This window comes from Ostrea edulis, chromosome 6 (genome assembly GCF_947568905.1).
Source record: "Ostrea edulis chromosome 6, xbOstEdul1.1, whole genome shotgun sequence".
NCBI lineage: Eukaryota > Metazoa > Mollusca > Bivalvia > Ostreida > Ostreidae > Ostrea > Ostrea edulis.
The window spans coordinates 88,680,738-88,703,964 of NC_079169.1; the positions used below are offsets into that span (position 1 = coordinate 88,680,738).

A 23,227-nucleotide genomic window follows, 5' to 3' on the forward strand; every position below is an offset into this window, starting at 1 on the left:
ATCGTCTGTTTTACGAGTTCGATAACATGAAGGAGCAATCAGCGACTTTTGATCTGCGAGATATTAATTAAATTAAACTGCGTTATATTGGACTCCGTCAACGAGGGCAATTTAGATGAAGAAATGTTAGGTTTTTACTTGATGTTGAAATGGAGCCGATTCGCATTCCACCGTTCCTACGACACAACCAGTGTTCAACGTCTCCTCAAACACAATGCAGGATGGTGGCAGAATACAGGGTTTTTTTCATCATGCGGGAAGGGGTATACATCTAAGTCAGGCTATGACAGGCTTATGAAAAATCATACTACCCTGTTTTTTTCAATATTTATATTTCATATTAGTGTACGTATTAAATTAGATTCCTACATTAAATGTCATCCATACATGCAGGTGTTAAAACATGCCCTAAGCAAGTGTCTCCTTCTTGCTTTGATTTTCTGTCATTTGGGCTAAATCCGCACCACCCCCACACCACCACAGTACCAAACGAGGGGATATAGACGCTGGGCACAATTAAAAACCCTGTCTGACCTTCTTAAAAATCTACGTTTTATATGGGGTCATCCACCTTCCCTCTGAGCTACCTACCTTTTCCTGGACTCTGTAGGTTTTAGTCTGCATTTCTTCAGCTGCTGAACACATGTCTTAGTTTCTCATTTGCACCCATCTATATACTAGGCATCATGGTGACAGCTATATGTTGCATATCATTTATATTTACTAAGCACTCAGCTACACTTAAAATGTATCCTAAAATTATTCTACACATTTTTACATATGTAATATCACTTCAAAGATGGGGTATCTCCATTTTGTAAGAAACTTGACCGGGCTTATAGTGTCTCCTGCTACCATACATCCAGTCAACACTTGTTTTCTTCCTTTATGTCTAATTCAGCTTTTAACCGTTGTACCTTTAATTTGGCGTATAATCCATTTAAATCTGCACAGTAACTGTTCCTGACCTGAACGCACAGTAACTCTATGTACCCGACCTGAACGCACAGCCAGTTTTGTTGTTGTTTCCATTGTTACGTATAGGTATTTCTATGCACCATTTCAAAAACGTTAATTCAAGCTTTTTGATGAGAGAAACTATTAGGTGTTCTATTTTGAAAACATAATTTAATGATAAAAAATAAAATTTATAATTCTTTATTTGATACCTGCATCAAATAAAGAATTATAAGTTTCATTCCTTAAATCAAAACATATCAAAGTCGATGGAACGAATGAATATAAATTACTGTGCCTATACTGAATTTCAAAACTTCACACAATCCCTTATAAACTGATATATTTATAATATATAGTTGGATTCAGTAAATGTTCTACGAAGTCCCTATCTTTGGTTAACAGATGTGTAGGGGAAAGTTAAAACGTAAATGTAGATTCTAAAACAATTTTCAAGAAATTTTAGGAAATTTGGAATGGAATCACAAAATATTTTTCAAATCAACAATATCAAAACATATGACTTTTCAACATTTTGTATGATATTTCCTTACGAGACATTAAAGACTATGCTCTTAAATAAGTATGGGAATAGGAAACAATCTCACTTTGGTAAACACCACTCTGATTCTACATACAGCTACTTTAAAGATGTTCTGCGTATATTCAATTTCTAAATCGAAACAGACTACTAACAAACAAGTTTTTGTAACAGAGGTTTCAACAGTCTCATAAAAAGTCAGAATTTCATAAATTCTATGGTCGTTATGAGGATCTAGTTGCCAATACAACCTATCATTGGGTCAAATGCTGTCTGACGTGTTTCTTACTAATATTAAGACTACGAATTGCTCCATTTACCTGATCGAGATATAAGATTCACGGCGAAAGGAGATGATTACTCTTCCAAAACACCTGATCCCACCTCTGGTGTGGTCGGGGGTCCGTGTCTACGTTTTGTTATCTTCACCTTTTCATCAATTAACTCAAAAGTCTGCAGAAAGTAAATGTATGCGTTTTAATGTCAATACACGCGGAAACGTTTGTTCATTCCCTCTCATCTAATTGCAAACAGATTGAGTACTTGTACTTAGAACAGGAAATGTTCCTGCATTATTCATTTATCCCTGAAGAGATGCAATATGTCAGTCAAGATTAATAAACAGATGAATTTAAAATCGGATCAGAAGACCCATCAAGGAAGGCGTGAGAAAATAAGGCCTCAAGGAAATATTTATACAAGCACCTACTCACAGAGGAAGTGAAAGATGAGAGACAGTATCATAGATAGGTGTTTATTTAAAGCATCGTACCATCAATTTTTAATAAACTTAATCAACAGCAAACATTGAATCCAAGTATAGTTCTTTTTAAAATGGGTCGACTGTTTGATTCTAAACATCATCAAACTTACTCCGTTTACCTGATCGAGATATATTGTGTTCACGGCGGGTGGAGAGGGGATGCTTACCACTCTTAGGCATTTGATCCTACCTTTGGTATGTCCACTGTCCAGGGGTCCGTGTTAGCCCTACTGTTAATTTTGTATTTTTATAGGAGTTATTGGACTGATCACTGTTTGTTGTATTAACCTTTTGATTTTAGAAATTTAACGCTTTTCTGATGATAACACATGGACAAGTAACGATAACAAACATTGATCAATCACGTAATTCCTTAAAGAATACATAATTAAGAGAAGGGCAAACACGGATGCCTGGTGTTATGGGTCAGAATTACCCTTCAAAATACAGCAGTAGAATTTACTAACACAAGGCAATTAAACAATTGATAAGATTTATTTACAATTAATACTTGATAGAAAACTGTAACAACACTATAATAGAAACAATTACGGTAATTGAACAATGAATATCAAAATCCGTGCCGAAATCAATATATATACACACACAATAGTAAATTCCAAAATCCTAGTTCCCAGTATAATAAAAGTTCAAATGCATAGGAAGTGTTTAACCAGAGCTATTTAAATAAGAATTTTCCAGAGTTTTCCAGTATATTTATAATAGGAACGAATTTCTAGTTTCTAGTATAATCTTGAAAGACAACGATGCAACCATTACGTCATCTTTCTACTAAAAATTACATGATCAATATATAGGGCTCACGGCGGCTGTGACCGGTCGATAGGGGATGCTTACTCCTCTTAGGCACCTGATCCCACATCTGGTGTCTACATGGATCCGCGTTTGTCCAACTATCTATTTTGTATTTGCTTATGAGATTTATGAGATTGATCATTGTTCGTTATCTTCAACTTTCATTCAGAATACTTTTAGATAATTTACCAATTGCACTAGTAACAACAATTTCTCGATAATTGTTTGGATCAGATTATGTATGGTTGCAAGGTGAAGATCACGAACAGTTATCAATCTTATAACTCCTATAAGCAATACAAAATCAATAGTTGGGCAAACATGGACCCCTGGACACACCAGAGGTGGTATCAGGTGCCTAGGAGGAATAAGCAACCCCTGTTGACCGGTCACACCCGCCGTGAGCCCTATATCCTGATAAGGTAAACGGAGTTATCCGCAGTCAAAATCAGTGTGCCAAGAACGGTTGAACAATCGGTATGAAACACGTCAGACAGCATTTGACAAGTGATACAATTCATCGGTATGTTTAACTGTTATAATACGTCAACAAGGAACGACTAAGCGCTACACCTCGGCATTTAATCCGGTTATGTTATATGAATGTTCATCTTTAAACATGCTAAGCAACTTCTTAGTGTCTTCATAATGTTTTCTTTCATTTATTGTTTGATTAATCGTCTGTAAATATTTTTTCTTCGTGCAGTGTATAATCACAGCGGATGTGACTGGTTAAGAGGGGGTGATCACTCATCCTAGACACCTTATCTCACATCTACAAGGAAGCGGAGCGGATATTAAAATCCACTTATGACGTCATTCTTATTTTCGAATACTCCATTATTTTTCAGGAATGGAGTGTTCGGAAAGTAGGTCAACCTTTATACAAGTAGATATAAATGCATGCAACAAAGGAATGAAAAACGTAAGACATGATTAAAATGCACAAAGTTTAGTTTTTATTAATGTTTACAGGAGTGGATTTTAAGTGGGTCAATGTACTCGTATGACTCCATTCCTTAAAAGCAATGGACCTCGGCCCCTTGGGGGCCTCGGTCCATTACTTTTAAGGAATGGAGCGATACTCGTACATTAACCCTTACGTAAACCCTTGGCTAGCACAGATGTGTTTAGAACAATAACTGATATTAGCTATAGTCTATTCTGCTAATGTCAACACTACAAAAGTTATTCATTAATTATATTTATTTAAATTTACACTGTTACCTTTAAACACCTGCACATAATGAGTATGCATTCAATAATTATTTGATAAAGAATACCTTTGATTTCATTAAACCTTCTGGTTTAAATAATTATCTATAAGAAAATAGTTACCTCATTTTATATCAATAAACAAGTATAAATTGAAAAATATTCCATGCAGTACTTTTTCAACGGATCCAGCAGGGCCTGATAAACTATTGATAAATTTTGTTTTGGCCTAAAGTAATTCAAATTCATTCATCCCATTGACTGGGATATCAAATGTGCTCAAAACCAAAACATAACGTCTATGTTTAGTAAATCATCCAAATTGGAAACAGAAGTGGGAGATTTTGTAGTGTTCTTATATTTCCAGATCACTGGGATATATCGAATTGACGCAAGAATGAAAGTCAATATTATTGATAGACAGAATGTCAAGGAATTTTAATCATCAAGAGTCATTTAGTTTCATTGAAACTTTACTTTTGTCTTACCATCACGCTTAGAGAGTTTTCACGAATGAAAGATACAAATAACGAACAGCGACAATCTCATAACTCCCGTAAGGTATACGAAATGAAGAGTTGGACAAAGACGGACGGACAAACATTTAAATCCGTCGTAAATTCTTGATTGATACAATTGCCTTTTTACACTCCTTTCTAAAATCTCTACTAAAAAACCCATACATGTAGGGATTAATTCCACTACTGAGATAGTGAGTCACTATCCCAATGTTGTAAAATACTTGATAAGTTTCTGTTAAAGTGTGCAGAAAATCCTTGTTGAATGACGTAACGAAAAGAAGTGCAAAATACGGCAGAAAACTAAGCCACTGAATGAGAGTGATTAAAAACATTACAGAACTTGTTCTTTTCATTCCAAATGGAATAGAAGTCTGCATCTTAGGAGAAATTCCGAAAAGTTTTCCATCAAATATGGAAGATTGTCTAGGACGTGAGATTTCATTGCTGGGAGATACAGGGATCACTTTGTCATTGGAACAATCATCTGGTTGTTCTGTGTTGAGTTTTGTGGAATTGTCGGGAAAACCTTCTGACGACGACGACGACGAGGAGGAGATGTTATAGGTAGTACATGTCTCATTCCTAGAATTCATTGCCTTCACTTTTGTGAGAACTGGCATTTTACACAGTCTGGTCAATATCAAGGAGTAAAACATCAGAAGGCACAATGAAATAACGAAAAAGAGCACGGACAATACTTTATGATAGACGACTGGATAGGGTGTGTCATTCAATGTTGTGTCGACCGAACACGATTTTTCTGCAATCGGGGATTTACTTCTGTTGAGCTGCCCGAACAATATAAGACATGGCCAGGAAAACAGTAATCCAATTCCTCCAGTAGTTACACACAATCTCTTTGCTAAGGGGACTTGAATTTGAGGTTTGGATAACTTGCAGATCCGCAGATATCGGTCTACAGCGATAACTACCAACATGAATCCTGCTCCTAATGACGTCATAGAACGAATAAACCGTAGGAACTTGCAAAGATATGGGTCATTTAGGGTCACAGGATTTCGAAGCATCGCTATTTCTATAGGCATACACACTATGCTTGTGACAAAGTCGTACGTTGCCAAGGATCCAATAAAGTATTTTATGGTTTTCTTTTTCCATCTGAAGATGTAAATGTAACAGACGACAAAATTGCCTATGATGCCAAGGACCATTAAGATAGCCACATAAACGACCACGGGTAGAAGAATTGAAGCCATGCTTTGGTTCAACTCCGTGATGTCCTCTTGGAAGCTTTCAATAAGTCCATTTGACCTGTTCTGGGTTTGGTTATCGGAGAGTATATGTTGTACCGGCATATTAGTCATTCTTACTCCTATAATGGAAATGAATGGAATAAAAATACATTTGATATGATACACTGATACAAAATAGAAAGTTCGCGGTGTAGCTAGGAAAGAATGTTTCTTCCCTGACAACGTGATGGTGTACAGTTAAAGTATATAATATATTGTAGCGAAAAAAATGGACTGATTCTCTCAATGGTATAGTTTAACCGTTTAATATCACTGATACAAGCACGGAAACCGGAATAACACTCATACAATGTTTGAATCTGGATCCGCGGGACTTACTCCCCGTGATTGTTGTCGATTTATACCTGTTTTTATACGAGGACCATTTGACTCCGTGATGAAGCTGCTAAGTCTTCTGAATAAGTGGGTATCAGTTCAGCAAATGAATCAGCAAGGCGAAGATAACGAACAGTGATCAATCTCATAACTCCTATGATAAGCAATACAAAATAGAGTTCGGAAAACACGGACTCCTGGATATACCAGAGGTGGGATCAGGTGCCCAGGAGGAGTAATCATCCCCTGTCAACCTTTCACACCCGCTGTGAGTCCTATATCTTGATCAGGTAAACCGAGTTATCCGTAGTCAAAATCAGTGTGCCAAGAACGGTCTAACAATCGGCATGAAACACGTCAAACAGCAGTTGACCCTATGATAGGTTGTATTTGCAAACTACATCGTTATAACGACCATTGAATTTGCGAAATGCTGATTTTAAACGAGACTATTGGAACCCCTGTACCATCAACTTGTTTGTCAGTAGCCTGCTTCGATTTACAAAATGGCTATACGTAGAACAAGCTCTTGCGTATCGAATCAGTTGAGAGATGTAAACACCATATACAGGTAATAATGGAATATTGCTACATAAATATGGGAAGTTGACAATGAAGAAGTTGAAATCATCCCGTTTGTCATAAAATATGTCGATTACATTTATATAGTAAAATCAAATCAGAATAGATCTGACAATTCCATTCACGGCATCGATTATCAAACTGTGTAATTCAATAATGAAAATGTGAAGAAAATGAACAGTGATAAATTTCAAAAGTCTATAAGGAATACGAAATTAAGAGTTTGGCAAACACGGACCTCTTGATGTACAAGAGATGGGATCTGTTGCCTGAGAGGAGTAAGCCCTATATATTGTACAATATCTGTAATTTAATATTAGTAGTACTTGAAACTAAAACACCTAAAAATCATAGAATATTACTTAGATCTAGTCTAGTCTAGACTATGAAACATTATTCGGTATAAGAAGGAAAGGAAAAAATTACAATGAAAGAATGACATCTCTATTGTCTTTGATGATCACCTACCTGTTTAAGCCGACAGTACCGCAATTGATCTAAATTGTTCGTATTCAATGCACTTCTAACCATCAAATGGCTGAATTCCGGCTGGATTCCGGGATGTCAACGGCTATCAGACCGTGGGTTCAGATATCCCTTCTAAAAGGAAAACAAAAGTTACCTCTATGTTTGATTATAACAGTTTTTGTTCCTGTTTTACATTACAATCGTACGGAAATCACAACTCAATTGAGAAGGCATTTTTATTTATATGAAAATAATATCAGATTATGTTCCATAATTAGATTTGATGAAGAAGAATTTATTGAGAAAAATGTTGATGTTAAAGGGGTTTCAACAGTCTCATAAAGTTTGTATTTCGTAAATTCTATGGTCATCAATACAACCTATCATTAGGTCAAATACTGCGTGACGTGTTTCATACCAATCGTTAGACCGTTCTTTAAGCATTGATTTTCATCACTGAGGATTTTTACGTTTACCTCATCAATAGATTGGGTTCATGGTGAGGTTGACACTTGCACATAATGAGTATGCATTCAACAATTATTTGATCGACAGTGGATGCTTATTCCTTCTAGGCAGCTGATGCCACCTCTGGTATATCCAGGGATTCGTGTTTGCCCAACTACTAATTTGGTATTCCTTATAGGAGTCATGAGTTTGATCACTGCTCGTTATCTTCACATTTTCACATATGAATGAAATTAATCATGATCCAGCTGTTCTTGAGAATTATTTTATAGACGGCAAACTGACAACTCAACTGTATGACAAACGGATGATTTCAACTTCTCCATCATCAACTTCCCATATTTATGCAACAATATTCCATTATCACCTGCATATGGTGTTTATATCTCTCAACTGATTCGATACGCAAGAGCTTGTTCTGCGTATGGCCAGTTTTCAAACCGAGGCAAGCTACTGACAAACAAGTTGATGGTACAGGGGTTTCAATAGTCTCGTTTAAAATCAGCATTTCGCAAATTCTATGGACGTTATAACGATCTAGTTTGCCAATACAACCTATCATAGGGTCAAATGCTGTCTGACGTGTTTCATACTGATTGTTATACCATTCTTGACACCATTTACCTGATCAGGATATAGGGCTCAGGGCGGGTGTGACTGGTCGACAGGGGATGTTTACTCCTCTTAGGCACCTGATCCCACCTCTGGTGTTTCCAGGGGTCCGTGTTTGCCCAACTCTCTATTTTGTATTGTTTATAGGAGTTATGAGATTGATCACTGTTCGTTATCTTCGCCTTTCGTCTGATAGCATTGCGTTCGAGGTTACGTTATTTTCACCTTTCATAGAGGTATGAAGGATACCGAGAAAAACTTGATTAGACTATCCTTAAAAAAAACTACACTATATCAGGAAGCTTTCATGTGAACTTAAACTTTTCCGACCCAGTGGTTCTTGAGAAGAATTTTAGATTACCCTATCCTTTCTTTTGCCATTTTGTTATTACTAACTCGCCTTAAAAGGGGGATATCCCTTCATTTGAACCAAATCGAATCCCTTTTATTCAAGGATACTCTTGGTTTCCTTGACTGAATATAAAACTTATACGGTACCGATTTTGTGCACCTGATGCGCATTTCGATAAATAATATCTCTTCAGTGATGCTCAAGCCGATATTTTGGAAATCCAAAATAACAATAAACTTGTAAGAACTAAAAGGAAAAACAGATTGCCAAAGACTGGAGTTAAATTCGTCTAAGGATCACAGTTATGTATGAGGGAGATAATCCTTAATGTTGAAATGAATTTCTGAATGTGGTTCTTGAGAAGCAGAAGAAATTGTGAAAAGTTTACGACGTCAATGACAACCACGACAGAGAACGGACAATTTTAATTCAGAAAAGCTACGTGATGAGTGACAATTGACAATGGTGACGTGGCCATATGAGTAAAACATTGTCGAGAGGTAAATTAGATAATATACAATGAATCAATGAAGAGAGCTAAAAAAGGTTTTAGTGCAATTACAAATCATTGTCATCTTCCGTCAGGGAAGCTGAGGAATCGGGAAATCTTTGTTAACATCCTGTATTATGACATAACATTTTCCTTCGATGAAACGAAAGTTAATATATAAATATACTTGCACTTAAATTGCGGAAGAGTGCAGTATGACCAAAAAAAAAAAAATCATTATGTATGAAAATGAAATTTTCTAAAGTTACGTCGGAGTGCTTTTCTAAAAATTTACACACTACTTAGAAGCACGCCTTTTCTTGTTCCTTTCACTATTTAAACTGAATATTGTTTTTCAGTTTTTAAAGTTAATAAACTATTTATAGACTATTTGTTTTTTCAGCAAAATTAAGTCTTTTCACGATTAGAACTATTTCTAATAAGTTTTAAAGGAAATATCTTGCGTAATTTTCGAGTTTAAAAGCGATGAAATTCAATCTTGCTATATGCATATTTACTTCGATATTTTACGCGCCATGAAGTGTGACGTCATATGCGACATCGAGCAAGATGATTTTAAAACAGTTGTTAGCCATTTCATAAACAGATCAGATTTAATCGATAAAAACGCCAGTGATCACGTTAACGCCTGTAAATAACATTACATTAGGGTGCTTTGTGCCGTTCAAGTATGTACTAGCTGTCAATAGAAAGGAGTTTCCTCCAATTATTTGAAGGAAGGTTTGAGGAAAAATACGTGGATAATTTTTTTTTCTCGGCGCAAGGACTTTTCCATAAAAAACCGCAGTCGCATTTGGTCATGTACTTTTTTAAAAAGCAGTTAGACAGATACTCAGAAAATTGCGAGAAAATGGTTATATTGAAGCTAACGTCTGCTAGTCCTACAGCATATGCATTCTGTTCGAGTATTCAATATACACTTGCACCAACTGACTTTCAACTTGAATCAACATATCACTTGTGCTCCCAGTTTCTACCAACTGGTAGATTTATATTTAAAAATATTGAAAGTAATTGAACTTTCAATCAAAAATAACAAAATATTGTATTTTCGAACTTTAAATTGATTTGTAATGCTTTCACTTATTTTTATAAAAATCACACAACTCGTAATATCAACAACAGTATAACGCTGTTCTCCAACTTCCTAACGATGTGTAACTGACAATTCAAAACTATTTATAATACAATTGCTCCATGGAATTAAAATATTGTATTTCCATTTTAAATTTGATTACTTTTACTTATTTATTATTTTCGAAATGCGCCCATGACAGTAGGCCTGGTTGTCAACTATTTAACGTATCATAATTTGTCTATGACAAAAATATTGTACTGTTTATTTACTATTGTTATTATGCATCGGATAACTCCGTTTGTCTGATTGGGATATGGTGCTTCACGGATGGTTTGACCGGTTGACATGGTATGCTTACTCCTCTTAGGTATCTGATCCCACCTCTGCTACATCCAGGGATCCGTGTTTGCCAAACTATCTATTTTGTATTCCTTACAGGAGTTAAGAGATTGATCACTGTTCGTTATCTTCACCTTTCATTAAAAAAAATCAAGGCCAATTACAGATGTTTAAACATCGATCCATGTAAACATCAATTACAATTAAATATTGCCGATTTCATATTTGCTGTCCTCACTACATTTTAATATTTACATGGCTACTTGTATATACTTGTGGCTAAAGCTTAGTCTCGGGAGAGTCGTCGAAATAAATGTTGTCCATGATCACACGGCGGGTGTGACCGGTCAACAGAGGATGCTTACTCCTCCTAGGCACCTGATCCCACCTCTGGTGTGTCCAGGGGTCCGTGTTTGCCCAACACGGCGGGTGTGACCGGTCAACAGGGGATGCTTACTCCTCCTAGGCACCTGATCTCACCTCTGGTGTGTCCAGGGGTCCGTGTTTGCCCAACACGGCGGGTGTGACCGGTCAACAGGGGATGCTTACTCCTCCTAGGCACCTGATCTCACATCTGGTGTGTCCAGGGGTCCGTGTTTGCCCAACTATCTATTTTGTATTGCTTGTAGGAGTTATGAGATTGATCACTGTTCGTTATATTCACCTTGCATGTTGTCCATGATGAATAATGCTGAATGAATTAAGCCTCAAAAATCCGAGTTTTCAAAATATCTAACACTAATTTCACAGTCAGTTGATCGAAGAAGGTTGCATGTGACCTTACTGTACCACGTGAGTAGTTAGTTAACGAGACTTTTAGAAGTTGCGGCTTAGATTCAAATCCGTATTGTTGCTAATCATAGCAATATTTAGGCGAACTATTAGAATTACTTACTACAAGCAAAAGAGAGACAAAACGCATATATACTTTTGTATCCTTTGGAAAAGTGCAATGTGTCCTTTAATACAAGATGGCTTCTATCAGATTAAAATACATATTGTTGTGAACTATCTTTAATATTTATCGATTAATCTATACGTACATGCAATGTTAAATTGTTTTAACGTTTTTAAAAATTGTATTATTTAATAACTTTCAAAGTGACGACTTAACAACGATGCTGATTGGATGAAAAATTCGTTTGATTTCTTAGTAAAAAAACAATCGTCCGGAGTTCATCTGCACTAAGAACATAGGACTACTTTTCTCTGGAATGCGTCTTCCTCGTTCTAATTTTAGCGCTATCTATAGAACAGTAATTTCCACACAAGCATTGTAAACGAAAGTATTCGTTTGATGCTACCAAAAATAAACACAACCAAAGATATGAATAAAATACAAATTGATATAAAGAAACATCACACATAAGCCTAGTGATGACGTGGCAGAATAGTCAATTTGATGACGTAGGACACTGACTGGTAGAAGTAGACAGATTGTAAACACGAGTTCCCGGTATGTATCGTCTGCTTTAACATGACGGAGCAATCAGCGACTTTTGATCTGCGAGATATTAATTAAATTAAACTGCGTTATATGGGGCTCAGTCAACGAGGGCAATTTAGATGAAGAAATGTTTAGCTTTTTACTTGATGTTGAAATGGAACCGAGTTGCATTCCACCGTTCCTACGACACAACTGGTGTTTAACGTCTCGAACGCAATGCAGCATGGGTGGCAGAGGATAGTTTTTGGTTCTTCAACATGTGGGAAGGGGGTATACATCTAAGTCAGGTTATGACAGCTTAATGAGAAATCATACTACCCTGTTTTCTCAATATTTGTATTTCATATAAGTGAAGTTATCATATTAAGGCCCTAAATTAAATGTCATCCATACATGCAGGTGTTGCTGCACAAAACATGCCCTGAGCAAGTGTCCCCTTCTTGCTTTGCTTTTCTGTCATTTGGGCTACATCCGCACCACCCGTGCACCACCATAGTACCAAGTGAGGAGATATAGCCGCTGTGCACAATCAAGAAACCTGTCTGACCTTCTTTAAAATCTACGTTTTATATGGGGCCATCCAACTTTCCTCTGAGCTACCTACCTTTTCCTGGACCCTGTAGGTTGTAGTCTGAATTTCTTCAGCTGCTGACCACATGTCTTAGTTTCGCATTTGCACATATCTATATACTTGGCATCATGGTGACACCAACATGTTGCATATCATTGTTTTCACTCAGCTACACTTGAAATGTATCCTAAAGTTATGCCACATATTTTACATTTGTAATATCACTTCAAATATGAGGTATTTCCATTTTGTAAGAAACTTAACCGAGCCTATAGTGAGAAACTGTCCCTTGCAACCATACATCCAGTCAACACTTGCTTCCTTCCTTAATGTATAATTCAGCTTTTAACCATTGCACCTTTAATTTGGCGTATAATTCTGCACAGTAACTCTATCTACCCGATCTAAACGCACAGTCAGTTTTGTTGTTGGTTTCATTGTTACGTATAGGTATTCCTCTGCTCCATTACATTTCAATGCACCATTTCAAAAACGTTAATTCAAGCTTTTTGATGAGAGAAACTATTTGATTTTCTATTTTAAAAACATGATTAAATGATAAGAAATAAAAATTATAATTCTTTATTTGATACATTCATCAAATAAAGAATTATAAGTTTTATTTCTTAAATCAAAATATATCAAAGTCGATGGGACGAATGAATATAAATTACTGTGCCTATACCGGATGTCAATCCCTTTTAAACAAATATATATAGACGGATTCAGTAAATGTTCCCTGAAGTCCCTATCTTTGGTTCTCGTGGAAATATTAACAGCTGTGACGGTATTCACATGAGTGTAAATTAGATTTTCTTACATAACGTAGTGATGATGGGGATCGGGAGAAAATAGAGGGGCGATTTCAAGGTCACAATATGAATTATGACCTTCGCGCAAATATAAAAATGTTGAGTGATTTGATACGAAATTGAAATAATAATATATTATTTGACAAGAAAAATTTTCACGTATACGGCTTATCACTTGATAACGGCAGTCAATATAACAACATATAGACATGAATTGTAAGATGTACGTCGTGACGTACTTTTTCGTTGTGATCTCATAGGGTGCGACGTGCACAGATAGTTGTTTTCCATAATACTTTTAGAGTAAAAATGAATTATATTTAAATATATAGCGTAAAAATATATGAGACCCGGGTTAGAATAGGTCCTCACTTCTCCTTGCTTGTAGTCAGAGGCGACTAAATGGGGTGGTCTTTCGGATGAGATCGCGAAAACCTAGGTCCCGTGTCACAGCAGGTGTGGCACGATAAAGATTCCTCCCTGCTCAAAGGCCGTAATCGCCGAGTATAGGCCTAAAATTTGCAGTCCTTCACGGGCAGTAATGACGTCTCCTTATGAGTGAAACATTCTCCAGTTCAACAATAAAAAATCAATCACATAAGATTCAATACAAAGACCTAATGCAGAAAGATCTGACTCAAACCACACAATTTAGTGAACATATGCATAAACTCTTTGCATGTTATATAGAACTACCGAATAGATGAGTTCATTGTTTACAAAACAAAGTCAAAGCGATTTTCAGAAAATAGCCACTTTCCGAGAAGTCAAAACGAAAGTGCTGTGTTTCTAGGGACTTTATAAATTGTTGATTTGATATTTAAAATGTGTTTAATTGTTCATTTAATAAATGTGTAAACTTTCAACCACTGTTCTTCTTTAATTGAATTCTTTTATTTGAAATTTAACAAAAAGGAATACACAAGGAATACAAAAGCAATATCAAAACGTTCACACGCTATCTCCCCAGATTTTCCCACCTGCCCAGCTTGACCTCCCCACCTGTCCAGCTTGACCGCACCCGGTGACCTGCTGGCCACCTGCTTGACCCCACGCTGACCCCTAAACTCATGTGAATACTGTAACGTATTTACATTCAATTCTGGGATCGTACCTGGTCAATTCCAGGGTTTGGGGTATTCAACAATAACTAATTTAAACTAATTGGTATGATTTTAGTGGACTGCCAAAATATACAAATATGTCCTAACCTTATCTAGGTAAATTATAATCAAACAGAGAATCACTATATCAATCAGAGGCAAGCAACGATAACTGGTAGTGCTAACTTAACAAAATGTAGAGCTCAGTCGCCCTCGGATTACCCCATATACTGTAAGATGCCTTATTCAGGACGGACAGTATATGTGGTAGCCCTTCAACCACTACACTCACTGTAGGATGCCTTATTCAGGACGGACAATGAGTATAGCGGCCTGGACGACGGTCTGTTCAGCCAATGCGGACGACACCAAAAACGAACTATGGCTAGCCTCTTTACTGGAGGTTAACCTCTTCGTGGCAGGCCAGACTTCTGATGGCCTTCCAAATTCACTCTCTAACTGTAAGAACAGGCGAGGAATTGTTTACTATGAATACTTTATTAGTACACATAATTTCGTCCTCTCAACTTGGCTGGGTCTTCTATCTGAATGACACTGACGACTGCGGAGTCTCAGTATTTATACACAAATGAGATCACGTGATGTAAAGTAACTAATTAAGAACTCCGCATGGTCGTACCTCAAATATCCGGAATCATTACAATACCACCACACCAATCTGCACTCCGTTGAACCCCCTATCGACCCGCACTCAAAACTGCACTCAGTTGACCTCCCTATCGACCTGCGTTATACTACTATCGGTCCTATTTAGCTTTATGGCGACGCTAAATACTTTATATATCAAACTGATACGGTACCAATTTTGATGCACCAGATGCGGATTTCGACAAATAATGTCTCTTCAGTGATGCTCAAGCCAAATATTTGGAAATCCGAAATAACAATAAAATTGTACGAACTAAAAGGAAAAAACAGAGTTCCAAAGACTGGAGCCAAATTCGTCTAAGGATCAGAGCTATGCATGAGGGAGATAATCCTTAATTTTGAAATAAATTTCCAGATTTTACCACAGCAATTAAATATACATCCATATTTTCAAGCTAGTAACGAAGTACTTAGCTGTAAGATATAAAAAATAATGAACGAATTGAAAAATGAAAGAAGATGTGTAAAAATATGCGCACAAATCTTAGTTCAGGCTTGTAACAACAACAAAAAACCAAAAAGAGGAAAATTTCAGGACACTCTAACAATGCACAAAAAAGTCAAGCGAAATGACACAGTGTAATATTAATGAATATCAATGAAATAGTAACACGCTAACACTGTTAATCTATGCAGTCACGGTAAGACATTGTATTTCTGATCACTTAAGTCTAAACATAATATTTATTGTTGTGTGACTAACAACCATCACTAACATAAACCATGGAATCTACATGTACATGTAACAAAGATCATTTGATACTTACTATTAGGTGTCTACAGTACTTTTCCTTTAATTAGGTTTCACAGCAAATGCTCGTTGAACGTGTAATTCCGAGTAAATTCGAATTGAACATGTTTTGACGTGACGCGGTGTCACCACTTTAAGAATGGTATTTATAGACTTGTTCGCGTCCACGATCTTTGTTGCGCCTCTTTCTTCTTTTGCTTCTCTAGATCTGTTCTTGCTGCGCGATACTGTAGGTACATTGAAGATGTTATGAAAAGCGCAAACTATATTGTATACTTTGTTGACGCATGTTTCGGCTTCCAAGTACTTTATATCGTTTGTTAGAGCGTGAAGGACAATGCCATCCAGTTCCTTTTGGTTTGTGTCTTTCTTACTCCAGAGTTTCACCCAGTGTATAATACAGTACTTTGAAACCTTCAGTTGCCGGGGTCGTGTGACTCGTTAATTACATTACCTTTACATTGGATGTTCCAATAATCAAGACACTCGGTGTTTTACATGTCTGGTGGCCGAGACGATCACGATTTTCATGCTTTGTTTCAATACATGTTTTATACCTGGGTACGAAATTTCATGCGTATCGAGTCATTCTTTAGTAAGATAATGGCTAGTGATGCATGCTTTTCATCTAAAGTTGAGCACCGTGCTATAATTCGGTACTTGTATTTAAAAGGTAAAACAGGCAAGGAAATACACGGCGAGATAGCCGATATGTATGGGTCTTCTGCACCATCTTATGCTCAGGTTAAATTCTGGGTAGGGGTAAGCTACTGACAAACAAGCTGATGGTAGAGGGGTTCCAACAGTCTCGATTAAAGTAAGCATTTCGCAAATTCTATGGTCGTTATAACGATCTAGTTCGTCAATACAACTTATCATTGGGTCAAATGTTGTCTGACGTGTTTCATACCGATTGTTAGGCCGTTTTTGGTACACTGATTTTGACTACGGATAGCTCCGTTTGTCTGATCAGGATATAGGGCTCACGATGGGTGTGATCGGTCGACAGGGGATGCTTACTCTTCATAGGCACCTGATCCCACCCTGGTGTGTCCAGGGGTCCGTAATTGCCCAACTATCTATTTTATATTACATGATTAGGCATGTCTATTTTATATTGCTTATATGAGTTACGAGATTGATCACTGTTCGTTATCTTCGCCTTACATTTCTGGTGGCTGGTATGGCTTGTTATATTGTCCTCTGTATTACTGATATTCAATTGGACCCGTGGCTGTGACTTTAGATTTAAAAATTTCCCTTGATAGCTGTCCACTTTTTCAGATAATTCAGACACGGTGGCTGTCAAATGCTGAATCTTATCCGTTTTTCTCCCCCATTCGTTTTGACAAAAAATCTAACTTCAATACCATGTTCTTCATCTGTGTTCTATGTTCATTAGTCATTGTTTGTTCATGTTTCAAAGCAAATTCAAATTGTCCTTTACTGATGAGACCGTTTCGTTTCTCCAACTTTAGTTCGTCTTGAAGATATTTTATTGAATAATGAACTCTTTTAACCATCTCTTGAGGCATGTCTAGTTTGTTTTAGATTCCTGGTGCCCAAATTCCTAACTGTCTTGATTATCTGTTTGGTATTGGATGTACAATCTAGTTTTGAGAGAAATTCAGTGGGGTGAGTCCTTTTTCCTACCTTGCCACTTTGTCATCAGATACGTGATCTACACGTTGTTTAGCTACTGTCTCTTCAGCACGAGTGGTTCATCACATTTGAGATATTAAAAGTTTATTCTCTCCGATTCCGTCTTGCTAACTGTTTACTTCTTCTTACTGTTTATTTCTTCTTACTAACTATTTATTTCTTCGTTTGTATGTTGTTTTACCTACCATTTGAGAATTTGTACTCACATATAAACCTCACCAGATTTAAGTGAAATGCCATACATTCTGCATTGGAATAACATGGTAATTATTGTAGTAAACATATATGTGAGAGTCGCATGATCCTTTTCTATACAAATACTTTGGAGTCACATGATCTTGATGTAAATTGAACTATGCATGGCACCGGAGACAACGTTTACGTGACACGGGACCTCCATTTTGAGGTCGTATCCTATCCGAACGACCGGAGATTATCGAACTCAAGACACCTAGCTGTGACTGTGAATAGTTCAAGTTTTATTTCACCAAATTCTTTCCAACTCCAAAGTTTCTACACATTTAAACGTTAAATTCATTACTGTATGCCGTGAGCATTACTCACCCGCACAACAATTATAAAAATGGACAAAAAAATCATACATTACAAAAGAAAAACAGAATAAAAAAAAACAACCTCAAAAGCTATAAACCGTATATCAGTGTCCTTAAGGCTAGAATTTAGAGCGAAGGGCACTGTCACGTTTGTTCCCATATCTGTTCTACGAGATAAATGAAACCCTGATCTGCGATAAAGCTCATTCTATTCCCGTCCAGTAGAAGCGTTAACCATGAACAGCATTACTGTATTGTGTTTCATTGCAGTAGCGGTCAGTGTAGTGTACGGTAGGTAATATAACATACAATCGTATATTCATAAAAGACGTAAAAAATCACACACTTACACAGGAAAAAGAAGAAAATCAACCCAACTCTGAAACAAATGTAAATTTATAAGATTGTTTCCCATATCAATGTTTTAAGGTTGGAATTTAGAGCAACTAATTTTTATTTACTTGTCATTACCAAACCAGCTGATCAGGAAATTTTATAATCTTATATGTTTTTTATATTGTGTAGAATTTGGAATTCAATTACGTATATAACTCGATCTTATGTGGTGCAAGAAAGGGAACTGATCATTATTCGGGAGAAACTTTTCACATTATTATCACTTAGATATGAAAATGAATAATAAAAGAATAATAGTACATTCAACTCCATTGTAAGCACTTTTTACTTTAAACTGTGACAATAGGAAGTGATGCTCCCTGCACAAACTCTGGTGGTCATTGCCAAGACGACCATCTGTCCTGTCACAACGGTCACTATCAAAGTGGACTTTGCTCTGGAGGCACACATCGACGTTGCTGTTTGACGACCTCGTCTCACACTGGCACATTCAGCTCTGGTAAGGACTTTTAAATATTGAACAACACGGTTACAGCGAACATGCTTATAATGAATTCACGCTTAGGCAAAAAAATTCATAAATAGCTACTCAAGCCAAAATTTTCAAATGTTTATTAAGCAGGCAGTTTTTTTTTCCTTTTTATATTTAGCTGTAGCATGAGTTATCTTTCCTATTTATGTTGACAGTAGAATGATCTTTTCTTTCTCATGTACATATTTATGTAGAATAAGCAATTACATTTTTATCTTTATCAAAAATTGCTTCACTATTAGATGTTTACTATTGTTCTTAAATATTTGAGCATTAATTCAATGCATTAAATGATTATTTGATAAAAAAAATACTCACAATTTTATCAAGATCTTCTGAAAGTTTTACATAAATATCTATAACACACGAGTTACCTCATTTACATAGATAAACAAACATAAACTTTTTAAAATTTCCAAGCGGTACCTTTTCAATCTTTTAGATCTTTGCCAGATGTTAAAATCTCGGTTGGGTCATCAGTAAAGGGTAAATATAGTAGCTTACTACACACCATCCATTAACAAAGAAACAACAAATTATTTAGTAACGTGCTGCAAGAAAATGTAATTCATCTTCGATACTCTCAATGTATCTTGTTTCACAATATTTACACAACCTTTTATTGTTTTTCTACCTTTGTATATAGCATCCACCTTCAATCTCTAAATCATGACTCGGTATTCTAAGTTTACACAAAGCTATTTCGTATTCTTCACAATCTACAACAGCAAGATAATGATTAAGAAGAAAGCCATTACTGTATATAATTGTCTTTTACTCTTTGTACAAACACATTTAAGAAGGTTTACTGTTCCTCACTTTTAGAGATATTCATGCATATTAAAATGCACATTTAAATAACAATACCTTTACCTCGACTGCCCTATTTCATCTAGATCTTCCGGGTTAATTAGGTTTAAAAACAAAAAGTAACACTGTTCGTTTTGCATACTTTGAATGTTTTATTTGTAATATTTTTATCTAGTGAACTATATAATGTCGTAAGATAATCTTGTAAAATATCAAATTTACAAATATGCAGAATATCCTCCAATTTCAAACTTCTTAGGAAATAAATGACTTAACCGAATTCATATTTCTTGCTTTCAGGCAAAGAGAAATCTTTATGAACACCATAGCTCAATAATTGTATAAATATGCTGTGTCTGTTCTCTATAGAATCTGTATGTATTGTGCATTGGGTCGGTGGCCTCTCAATAAGTTATTGTTTAACTGTTACTACTGTCATGTTGAAATTTCAGTTATTGTGATGGCAAATTTCGCTTGTTTAGTTTAGTAATGAAACAGAGTTACATAAGCCATTTTTAAAGTTGTACAAATTGTTTTAAAATGGTCTTTTTAAAATTATTTATTACATCACAGGCCTAGTTTCGCAGCATTGTCTGGAGTGCATTTGTAATGTGAGTACATTTATACAGTCAGAGCTTCAATTTAAAGCTTAAAGTTGTAAGAATCAATTCTTTTATTTGCGTTGTATTAAAATGATACAATCCATTACGGTAATGAAAAACAAAACCCTCTCCTTAAATCATAAAACTGGTAATCAAGGAAAATAGGTCTCTTATTAGTTCATAGAAATCTTGATACAAACCAAATAATTGATGCAGGGGTTGATCAATATTTTGGCACAGTTGAGTACAAAAACAAAGTTCCTGTAAAATAATGGACTTGTAAGTTTTATATGATCTTCAAAAGTTGAAATATATTAACTCCAATGAAAGGTGAAGATAACGAACAATCTCATAATCTCCTATAAGCAATACAATATATATATATATATATATATATATATATATATATATAAATATATAATTGGGCAAACACGGACCCCTGGACACACCAGAGGTAGGATTAGGTGCCTAGGAGGAGTAAGCATCCCCTCTCGACCGGTCACACCCTCTGTAAGCCCGATATCCTGATCCACAATCCTATAAAACTGTATACAATTCTCCCCACTGTTTTGAACTTCATTGAGAATTCATGAATATAAACATTCTATATTGTGAATTTTATTCATTTTAGTTATAAAAACAAATTGCGTGTACGCTTTCGTCATTTTCGGGAAAATGTTTATAGCAAGTTTCGTTAAGCAAAGGTTTGTAAAGATTCTAGCAACAACTAAAAATGCGATTACATGTTTTTATGTTGACAGAAAAATTAACAAGCAAAATTTGATTTATCATCATTCCCATTTCTCCGTACTCTGTTGTCAGGTGGAATCCGGATGCAAAGCTATTGGTTGTCACTTTGACGTAAATTCCGATTCCTGCGGATATTTCCAGATTAAGGACAATTACTGGCAGGATTGTGGATCTCCGGGAACAAGTACAGTTAATAGTTATCTTTAATCAAGTCAACATTATTATTCTCTTATCAACAATTAAGTCAACTTCATATCATCTTATCATCGATTGAGTTAAGCCTCTTACTTATCTTATCAGAATCAACTTCAAATCCTCTTATTAACAATTAATCCAACTTCACAGTTCCCTTATCTCAACAATCAAGTCAAATTCATAATTATTTTATCTACAAATAAGTAAACTTTATAGTTATCTCATCAACAATAGAATAAACTTCATATTTAATTTATCAACAAATTATAATCTTCATGATTATCTTATTAACAATTTTCATGTCACAATAGAACATCTATATGCGTGAACAGGTCAAACGTTTCAGCGCACTAAAATTACCCGATGTACGGTATATGAAATTTTCAGAAATTCTATGTAAATGATTTGTAAATCGTTGATACAGTCTAGCATTACTGCATTATAAATGTTGGGAAAAGCTGATGAAATATGAAGCCAAGTGAACAATTGAAAATGTGTAATGAAAGGTGAAGATATCGAACAGTGATCTTCTCATAACTCCTACATGTATAAGCAATGCAAAATAGAGAGGTGGGCAAACACATACTTCTTGATATACCAACGGTGGGATCAGGTACCTGAAAGGAGTAAGCATGCCTTGTAATCTAACATTACTACCAATTATAGAAAAACAGTTAATTATATCCTGCTGTGATCCATGAAGTATCAGTATGGTATTTTGGGGGAAGGGGTCTTTAAACACCCAGTTAAACTTCATTCATGGATCATACTTACTTAGTCCTCTTCACATGCACTGACCAGTGTGAAGAGGACTAAGTAAGTATGATCCATGAATGAAGTTTAACTGGGTGTTTAAAGACCCCTTCCCCCAAAATACCATACTGATACTTCAAGGATCGATGGGTCTAGCCTATCTATGGTCATCGTTATTTACCTGAATTTATCTGACCAAGAGATGAAGCTGTTTGGTATATTTTAAATTGATTTTGACTACGGATAACTCCCTTTACTTGATCAGGATATAGGGCTCACGGCGGGTGTGACCGGTCGACAGGGGATGCTTACTCCTCCTAGACACCTGGTCCCACCTCTGGTGTGTCCAGGGATCTGGGTTTGCCCAATTATCTATTTTGTATTGCTTATAGGAGTTATGAAATTGATCACTGTTCGTTGTCTTCACCTTTCATATTGCTGCACTTTCACTGGATGGTTGAATATTTTTATCTATAAGAAGACAAGGAAGAGAATAACATGTTAGAAAATCAAATGTTATCAAAATATCTAATTTATCACATGCTTTTCTTCAGGCTGGAGATCATGTGCAAATGACCTGACATGTGCCTCGAAATGTGTGCAGAATTACATGTCTCGTTATATCGGCTATAGTGGCTGTTCTCACACTTGTGAGAGTTACGCGAGAATTCACAATGGTGGACCAAAAGGCTGCACACACTCGTACACAGACGGTTACTGGTCACATGTTACTGCGAAAGGCTGTCACCACAATAGCTAAATAAGTGAGCTGCATATTTCTGACAGAATTGTGTAAAAGGATGATTTATTGATGGAAATGTACAAATAAACACAATCATCTACAGTT

The 23,227-nt window shown here is 36.0% G+C and overlaps 2 protein-coding genes across 3 annotated transcripts; one reads left to right on the forward strand and one right to left on the reverse strand.

The window, feature by feature from the left end:
• Positions 1–2,740: 2,740 nt before the first annotated feature.
• Positions 2,741–16,398, reverse strand: LOC125683268 (5-hydroxytryptamine receptor 2B-like). Of its 2 annotated transcripts, none has more exons than XM_048924249.2 (3): positions 16,182–16,398; positions 7,453–7,584; positions 2,741–6,146 (listed from the first exon to the last, which is right to left on the reverse strand). In XM_048924249.2, the coding sequence occupies exon 3, from the start codon at positions 6,136–6,138 to the stop codon at positions 4,897–4,899; it is 1,242 nt and encodes a 413-aa protein (XP_048780206.2). In that variant the 5' UTR covers positions 6,139–6,146; positions 7,453–7,584; positions 16,182–16,398; the 3' UTR covers positions 2,741–4,896. The 2 variants fall into 2 exon arrangements, with proteins under 2 accessions (XP_048780206.2, XP_048780207.2); XM_048924250.2 differs by lacking the exon at positions 16,182–16,398 and adding an exon at positions 12,864–13,389.
• A 1,469-nt stretch (positions 16,399–17,867) lies between these two features.
• LOC125683270 (lysozyme 3-like) lies at positions 17,868–23,227 on the forward strand. Its single transcript, XM_048924252.2, has 5 exons — positions 17,868–18,672; positions 19,085–19,237; positions 20,654–20,691; positions 21,505–21,616; positions 22,935–23,227. Exons 1-5 carry the CDS (start codon positions 18,618–18,620, stop codon positions 23,138–23,140), a joined length of 564 nt encoding a protein of 187 aa, XP_048780209.2. The 5' UTR covers positions 17,868–18,617; the 3' UTR covers positions 23,141–23,227.

What these genes read in the sequence shown, in the direction of transcription:
- LOC125683270 (XM_048924252.2), top strand. Translation starts at nt 18,618, where the DNA reads ATGAACAGCATTACTGTATTGTGTTTCATTGCAGTAGCGGTCAGTGTA. An exon ending in AGCGGTCAGTGTAGTGTACG is followed by an intron (nt 18,673 to 19,084) that starts GTAGGTAATATA and finishes CTGTGACAATAG; the next exon opens with GAAGTGATGCTCCCTGCACA. An exon ending in GTCTGGAGTGCATTTGTAAT is followed by an intron (nt 20,692 to 21,504) that starts GTGAGTACATTT and finishes CTCTGTTGTCAG; the next exon opens with GTGGAATCCGGATGCAAAGC.
- LOC125683268 (XM_048924249.2), bottom strand. Translation starts at nt 6,138, where the DNA reads ATGACTAATATGCCGGTACAACATATACTCTCCGATAACCAAACCCAG.